The sequence below is a fragment of the Gastrolobium bilobum genome, unplaced genomic scaffold (assembly GCF_033153095.1).
Source record: "Gastrolobium bilobum isolate Gb01-03AN ecotype WA unplaced genomic scaffold, APGP_CSIRO_Gbil_v1 utg13719, whole genome shotgun sequence".
NCBI lineage: Eukaryota > Viridiplantae > Streptophyta > Magnoliopsida > Fabales > Fabaceae > Gastrolobium > Gastrolobium bilobum.
The window spans coordinates 154461-163610 of record NW_026895857.1 but is presented as its reverse complement, the minus strand read 5'-3'; the positions used below and the strand labels follow the sequence as shown (position 1 = coordinate 163610).

The following is a 9150-nucleotide window of genomic DNA, read 5'->3' as shown; positions in this document are numbered from 1 at the left end:
TATGATGGGAATTGTGATCCATATGATGATCAGCATCATGGTTAACATGAGGCTGATGAACTTCTATCTTTTGTTTATAATTTTTCGACGAACCAGGTTCTTTCTGAGAGTGTTTTGATTCATGCTCATTTTCATAAGATTTTTCATTCATGTCAGACTGTTTTTCATACTTAGCCTCTGATTTTTTCAATTTTTGTAACTCTTTTTGTTGTTCCTCAATCATTTGATTTTGTTGCCTGAGGAGATCTAGGATTTGTTGATTTGTTGGTGGTGGATTATCTCGCTAAGGAGAAATTGGAGCTATAGATGAGGTCGTTCTCTAGCGAGATGCCTGGCCTCCTTTCTTTTTGCCTCTGGATGTTTTCTGAGATTTGGTCATCTTGCTCCTGGTATCAACCATGTTTTTATTTGTATTGAGTGTGAGTCAAAATTTATCGTTTCCCACAAATAGCGCCAATGATCGATCCAACTCAAGTTGGGCTAGGCCTGATCACATACAGTTGAAGTGAAGGATGTTGATGAAGAGAAGAAAAGATGGCAAGTTAGCTTACCGAGATGCTGGGAGGCTTCGCGAGATGGTTGATCAGCACTTTGAATATCTGGGCTGTTTGGGAGCAACTGGGGGGTACCTACAAAGGCACTTCGACGCTCACATCAGTTCAGTATCCAAGGAGGTTCAAGCATTCAAAGAGAGATATGATACCTGGGCTTAATGCCTCTATATTTATAGCATTGAGCGTCTTGTTTCATACCGCCTTTCATAGGACGATGTTCACTTTCATTGGTGGAGAGGAGTGGCCTCTCTTAGGTTATTCCTTGATAGGCAAGCCTATTCAGTAGATGTGGTGACAAGCAAGAGCTATCTTTCATTCATTGGGTTCGCATGGTGACCAACTTGTCGGAGCTGTTGATCTCGGCAACGATGATTGCTTTCAGGTTAAGTCACGTTGGCTTGCTAGTCAAGTAAGCGAGATCCCACGTTTTCTACGCGAGATGGGTTGCATTTGTAGTCAAGTCACAAGGGGTCTCTGGGCCCTTTGGGCCTTTATGGGATTGAGTCTCTATATTGCATGTAGTAGGTCCAGATCAAAGACAACACAAATAAAAGGGAATGTCATAAAAAAGCAACCAGAACACATTGCAAAGGTTAAATAAATCAAATAACCAATCGATTTTCTATATTGAGAAAAGAACCTGCATACCACTTGTGTACACTATGTACTCCCTGTATCGCAAACACTCGCACCAAAACATATTTACATATATTCTACTGAAGCATTCCATTAGCACAACTGTCTTAATAGACAATAATCTTTCATTTTGGTAACTATAGGGTAAAAATCATGTTTATGCGATGCTCGAATGTGAAGAATAAGATATCTTCAAATTGAGCATAATGATACTTCACACTACACCTAAGAGCATATCCTTCGCGACTTCTTCAACCAAATCACCAATGATCAAATATGCTATCTCTCTTTGCAATATATTGATCTGATCATTTATTGGTCCAGACCAGGACATGGATCCCAAATCTTGTGCCACCAAACTATCAAGTGAATAAGGAGTTGTGTTAGATGGAGGATATAAAGAAACATGGATAATGTCCCAAACTAACTTCAGTAGTTCCTTTCCACATGGTGGAGGCTGCATGGAGGAGTTGCTTAGTTTATTTCTGAATGCAGAGAATGTCAAAGGTGGTCCAAGAACAATGGAAAGTGCCTCATTTAACAAATCAAGTAAAATCTTGTGCTCCAATTTATTCTCATAAGGATCCTTTATAGATCTTTCATTCTCCTTGACCAATTCCTTATGGGATTCTTCTACTTCTTCAAAAACTGAGTTGCCAATAGGCTTTGCAAGTGTGTCCCCTATTAGTAAAGATTTATCCCATGAACCAAAGTACAGACCAGAAGCAACAAGCAGATCTCTTATGTAAGATTCTGCTGGATCCTCCATTTGAACTAATTCAGACTCAACAGGCTCTTGCTTCGTTGTCAAATCCTCAGGGCAATCAGAGTCAAGTTGACTGAGTTGCCTCCTTAGCTCTGCCATATCAGCAAGCAAAGAGAACTGTAAACAAGAATTTGACATCTAAAAAAGAATTATATATATATGGGAAGGTTATATCTACAAAAATTTTGTTTACAAACTACACTATGTCTGACCGGTCATACTTCAATCAAGAGTGTATGACCGGTCATACTTAGTGTAATTTGTAAAAATAGTTTGTAAATGGATCATTCCCCATATATATATATGATCAACTTACGCCACTGTAATCTTACACGCGTAATTAGTCGTCATTTGCACTTGTATGTAACAGCTCCAATTTATTAGTCACATGAGCTACTATATACAAGTGGGATCAAATGGTTGAGATTGGATTTAAGACTTTATCAAAAACAAACCAGATATTCTTTTTTCATTAGCTCAGTTATCTACAGGTTTGTAAGATTAATATGAACAATGTTTTATTATGCTAATGGTCACCAAGCTGAAGCAAAGAGTCTGCCCCTTTTTGTTCAATATCATTCTGTAAAATACCAAATTTGAACATACCTAGTTTTTATAACTAGAAATTTGAAGTGAATTTAACATGAAAATCAACTACTGATCTTGCAAGCAAGAACACTATCCATTTGAAAAGACTAAACGCTGCTTTTTGATATAACTGTATATGCACAAGCAGTAAAACCATGATAAGACAATATTATCTTCCTTTCTATAAACTTTCTATGATATCATTGCACCATGATTTAAAGTTAAAATTCTCTCTCACCATTCAAACCAGAGCTGATATCTCTAAAAACCTTGGGCATAGCAATACCCTCTGTTGAAGATACATCTGGAGTTGATATTGGACTTTCCTGAGCACAGGTGCACACAGATACAGGACTAGGAGGTACCTCAGTGAAGTTCTCCTAAAGAGATTATATGACAGAAACTCTAGTGATTAAATAACAACCATATAATTGAAAACAAAAGTCATAGTGGAGAAGGCTGAAAAAAGTATATAACGAACTTACATGCCTCTCACCATGTTTCATGAGAACAGTTGGTCCACTTCTGATGTCTCTCACCATGGGACTATATTCATTATCATGTGATTCTACCATGGACTGAACCCTTTTGCCAAGCAGATTCCCTCTTAGACCAAGACTATATTTAAAATTGGAAATTTTTTCTTTAATATTAAATCTATCTTTTTTCTGTTTTGTAACATTGACAGGCATTGTTTCAACAGCTTCAAGCTTCCTCTGAATTCGGACACCCGTTAAAATGTGGCTGTCCTCTAGAAGAAGATTACCAAATGATGTTCCTGATACAGGAGCAGACAAGGATCTTACAAGGTTCCTAGGGGACAACTCCTTGTGGAGTAATACATTGTCATCTGGTTCGTGTCTGAAGGAACCTGTTTGTATTTCTTTTTTCACTTTCAAAATTTCCCAGTGGCTCATGTCATTTGCACAATTTGTAGTATCCTCTTCTTGCTTTAGTCTAACTCTATTATTGTCTATCATATATGGCCTTGAGTTCCCACAAGTCGCTTCTGGTATGTCAAAATGTGCTTCACTTTTCTTAATATTTCTTAGCCTCTCTGACAAGAATCTCCTGGTTTCTCTATTGAAAAATTGTGGGGAGCTTGATCCATAGAACTGAATTTCACTGTTGTGTGATCTTGTTGATTCCGAGCGGAGTAAATTTCCTTCAGCATCTATTACCTCTTTTGCTATATGATGAGCTATTCCTGTAGGATCAGATGGTTTTTCATTGTGAAGTGTCTCAATTCCACTTGCTTGAACCACAGAACCCTTTTTGAGAGTTTTCCCTTGTAGTTCCCGTTTCAACCGCTCTCCCACCTCCTCAAGAAAATCTCCTATACTATTTCTCCCTTGTAAAGTGCCTGTTGAACTAATCCAATCCTCTTTAAGGTTGCAATTGCAAATCCTATCAGGACCAGGCTTCAAGATAACTATCTGAGTGGAAGAAGAACATATATCTAATCTTCTTCTGGATTTCATCATTGAAGACTCCTTAAAGTCTCTACTTAGTGTTCTTCTCCTTGAAGGAAAGGATTCTCTTTGCTTAGTTGAGATTGGCTCCATCACAAGATTCACAACATCATTAGGTAGCTTTGGTTTAAATGAGTGGCTATCAAGTTCTGCAGATTTCTCTGCTGCCTCTCTTTGTGAACTTGCATTATTGGGCACCTTTCCCTTGTTCCGGTTCTCTTGAGCAAGCATTCTCCTAGAAACACTTTCAATTTCAACAACCTTAGAACACTCCTTAAACATTGTGGCTTGATATGCCTCAAATTCTTTCTTGAATTTCTGGAGTTCCTCTTCCTGAGGATGTTCCTTTGGCCTTGGTTTTCCAAAATTTTGTTCCCATCCATCATCATCAATGTCCTGATGAAATGAATCAAATTCCTTCTGGCTAGAAGAATTAAAGTTGGAAGAACCCGTAACCGTACCCCTTTCATTCATTCCCTTCTTTGATAACTTCCTCTCCAAGTTTTCACTTGTGCTTTCATTTAATGTTACAACAGATTTAGTGTCTAATGGCATCATGTCTATCCCCATCAACCTTGCCACAAGGCTTGGTACATTATTTCTGGTGCCTGATTGTTTGGATAACTCCTCATTGTTCAGTTTTTTCACTGAAGCCACATTTGAGTAACTATTCTTCTTTGACCAACCATGTTCTACGTGACTGGAGTACTGAAAATTGTTCAGAGTACATTCCATTTAAGAAAGGTAAGAGAAGCAGGCTTTTTGACTCTTATAACCGTTTATTAATAATTAATTATCAAATTGACCTTCATTATAAACTATTTCAAAAATTTAACCCCCTCTAAAAACATAACACCAATCTGCCCCATGTTTGACCGTTGACCACCAAGCCTACCCGGGTACACCCCTCCTTACCCGGGTAGACAAAAAATACCCGGGTAAAGAGGGGTGTACCCGGGTATTGTTCTTGGCACCTGAAAAATTGTTTGAATTATTTACCCGGGTACGAAGGGGTGTACCCGGGTAAATCATCATAGAAGAAAACTCGAAACAAAATTTTATTTACAACTTATAAGAAAAAGAAAAGGAAAATATCTAATGTTTTCTCAATTTACAATGGGTTACTGAACTAAAAAATAAAAAAATATTTCATCTACTGGTCAAACCGAAAGTTCCAATAAATTGGAAGTGTCCCTTCTGTGTTCAGTCAACGTTATCTTCTCCCCCTTCATCTCATCATCTTCATGCTGCTGCATTATCTTGATGGTTCTCAATTGTTCTTGTTTTACAAAAGAACCCAACAAATGCCTCGATAAGGGTGTTGAAGCAACTAAACCCTCGTCGTCTTGTTTGGCAACCACACAAGCACTTTTCGCTCAACTTTTCAAAGAACCCTTTATGCCCAACCTCTGGGGGGAGTGGACATTTTTCAGGTGCCAAGAAATTTACCCGGGTACACCCCTTTGTACCCGGGTAAATAATTCAAACAATTTTTCAGGTGCCAAGAACAATACCCGGGTACACCCCTCTCTACCCGGGTATTTTTTGTCTACCCGGGTAGGGAGGGGTGTACCCGGGTAGGCTTGGTGGTCAACGGTCAAACAGGAGCAGATTGGTGTTATGTTTTTAGAGGGGGTTAAATTTTTGAAATAGTTTATAATGAAGGTCAATTTGGTAATTAATTATTAATAAATGGTTATAAGGGTAAAAAAACCAAGAGAAGCATGTTATCATAGTTATGCAAAAAAAGCACTTAATTTCATTGATGGAAATGGGAATAGGAAGTGAAATCTCATGTGTTTACTGTCACACTTAAATAAGCAAAACTAAAATAAAAATATGGGAAGAGTGATACAACAATCAGAACTATGATTGATACTTTTGCAACTAATCATGAAACATGACGAAGAAAATAATCAAACCCATGAAACCATCATTTATAAAGATGACACCACGTTTAACTCAATTGAAGAGATCAATATCACAAACGATAGGTAAAATACCCATTTCCCCAATACATTACAAATGCAGTTTTAAACAGAATCAAGCCATGATCAAGCCCTATATATATTGAAAAAGGGAAAAAGAAGTATCATTAAAAGGACACAAGTTGTATATTTACACAAAGTATGACCGGTCGCGCACATTTGGATGGGCTATTTTTTCTCCAAAAGCTACTCTCTCTTTTTTTTCTTGAAAACAAGCAATTCTCATTTTTAGCGTGTTTGGATGTTGTTTTTAAAAAAAACAGAAATCACAAAAAAAGCCAAAAACTTACTTTTTTCAAAAGCTAAAAATTTTAACTTCTAAAAAAAAAAGCAAAAGTCAAAAGTCAAATATTTTTTCCAAAAACCAAATATTTTTATAAAAATATAAATAGCTTTAACTTTTGTAAAAAGCACTTCTAAATTAAGGAAGAGATAAAAGTTACTTTTTGGAGAGGAAAAACAAACGGGCTCTTTGTGTAAATCTGAAAAATTGTTTTTTTTTCTCTCTCCTCAGTCACATCGCTTATGTGTAAAGTTAAAAAAAAAAAAAAATTCAGACTTACACGGAGTATGACCGATCATATTCTATGTAAGTCACTGAAAGAACACAATTCTGTGTGCTTTTAAAGGACACACACTGAACCGATTGGAAAAAGGTGCAAAAGCCAGTCACCAATAACAAAGGAAGAAAGGAAGGAATGATTATGGTGTCTTGAGACTTTAAAACACAAGAAAAAAGGCATTTGAAGAGAAACTTACTGGTAATTCTCCTTCTGGACATAGGATCTGATATGTATCTTGCAGGTCCAGACTATTTCGTGGAGTTTCCAGGCCTGCATGATAGACAGTATGATAAATCAGAATTAAACTAACAAAATCAATCTAGAAGAGGAGGACAAAACAAAACTTCAAAAAAAAAACAAAATCATTATCAGCATGATATCTTGAAGGTTCCAACAAATTAATCAGAACAGTCATTTAGGTTGTTTCAAACAATTTAACACAGTCAATAACCTTTTAATCATTAACTAATACAAAAAATATTGACAAGCAAATAGCCACTTTAAGCTTTTCATTTTTTGAAAGGAATCCTAAGAAATTAATAAACAAATGCGGTATTTAGCTCCCTTACAGGTTATCTAACCTAAAAACTAAAAAGGTCTATGGTAGCATGAGTAAAGTTTCTCTTCAATATATAAAACAACGCTTACCACCATTATGTCTCTTATGGGCATGAACTTTCTTGGCCATTGTCCCCTGATTGAACTCAAAAATGTGCAATAAGCCTCCCATACTGACAAAGAGCCTATCAAAACACTCTCTTGCCGTCAATTTCAGGGTTCATGTCCCAACCAATTAAAATTTCAGCAATCTTTTCTTTCCCTCTGTACGATATGATCCAGAATACTCCCTTTTCACCCCCCTGAATTGCCACAGGTAACATTAGTTAAAGAGCAGTTTATAACACAAAATCTGAATATCCTAAAATTAAATGAAATCTGTTAAGCAGTAAGATCCAAATTACATTTGAAGCAATAAAGTGACTAATTTTTACAGAAAATAAACCAGCATAACACATCGAAAATAATTGTTAGAAATAAAAAAATAAAATAAAAAATCACTCCCCGGACCTTTCAGTCATAAAAAAACAGCTTTACCACTGCTCCTGTTCGCCCCCTTTTAAAATAATTGTTAGAAATATAATGTAAAAATCATTCATATAGAATCAACCAATAAGTTGCTTCAAACTACAGCATATAAGCCTTTGTGTAAATGTTGGATGCTATGATCATTTATATTCAAAAGCTGTAATTTTTGCATTTTGATTGATGTTATAAATGGACGAGTTACCTTGCTAACTTAAGGCCTAAACTGTATTAGATAGCATTGTATCCTATGTAGAACAAAATGCATAAACCTAATCAGTAAAAATGAATAGCAAAGGTAGGAAAAGCATGCAGACCAACATCTTCCTAAATTTAGATAAAATGATATAGAGTTCGAAGATTCATATAAATAGGCCTTTTAGAAAACACTGGAAACTTTTGACTTTCATGCAAACCCAGAAAAGAAAGAAGCACCCCCATAAATGAATTTAACCTTCAGAATCCATTCATGAAAAAGCTAATCAGAGTCAAGAGAAAACCCAACAGCAGCTTTATGAGAAAATGCAGGAAAATAAGAAGCACCAAAAAACTCTGAATCTGAAAATGTTGGCCCCAGTTGGAGCTTACTGTAAACAAATAGCTTTCTTGAAGATAGGCCCATCTATGTTTCAAAACCATAAACATCACACTGAACAAATGGTTCATTAACTAAAACACTTCAATGCACAGTTAGAAAAAGTGAAGAACAGGGAACATGTTATATCAAACATTACATACCAATGAGAAGAACCAGAACAAACAACGTATAAACCAACTGAACCTTCAGCTATGAATCAATTCACGCATTACACAAAGAAGAAGATGGGTGTGCTTGAAGAGCATCAAAGCATCAAACTTGATGAAAAAAATGAAATGGTAGGAACAAAACTAACAAATCCCTGATGGAGAGAGAGAGAGAGAGGTGTCCTGAAAAGTGGAAAACTCTGAACTGGGATTCTGTATCAAGAGAGAAAGAGATGAAGACTTAATTGAAAAAGTAGCGATGATGAGTTAAATAATGATGATGACAACGGAAAAAACTACTATATTGTTAGTGTAGCAAAAGTGAACAAGTCCTCTCATTCCATTGCTGGAAATGAATGAATGAAAGCGAAGGTTCCCTCTCTCCGATTTCCTTTATTGGTTAATCATTCTCTTATTTCTTTTCTTTTCTTTTCTTTTCTTTTCTTTTTTTGATAAATTTGAAGCCAGCCATGCTTTATTTTAGATCACTAGCTCATGACTCATGATGAAATTTCTGTTTATGGTTTTGGTCTAGTAACATAGGCTCATAGGTTTGTGTTTTTCTTAATTTATATCATTTTTTTTGTGAAATTTCTGATTTCCATGTGAGTGATATGTTTTTACCAAATCATGAAAGTGAATTAATTGAATCAAACAATTATTACGAGTAAAGTATAATCTTACAAAATCACTGAAAGTCAATATATATATATATATATATATATATATATATATATATAGAGAGGTTGGATCCTT

General features: G+C 35.8%; 1 protein-coding gene across 1 annotated transcript; it reads right to left on the bottom strand.

Moving 5' to 3' along the window:
* Positions 1-1404: 1404 nt before the first annotated feature.
* LOC133296458 (uncharacterized) lies at positions 1405-5272 on the bottom strand. Its single transcript, XM_061495452.1, has 4 exons — positions 5183-5272; positions 3225-4724; positions 2783-2924; positions 1405-2048 (listed from the first exon to the last, which is right to left on the bottom strand). Exons 1-4 carry the CDS (start codon positions 5270-5272, stop codon positions 1405-1407), a joined length of 2376 nt encoding a protein of 791 aa, XP_061351436.1.
* Between the last annotated feature and the right edge of the window lie 3878 nt (positions 5273-9150).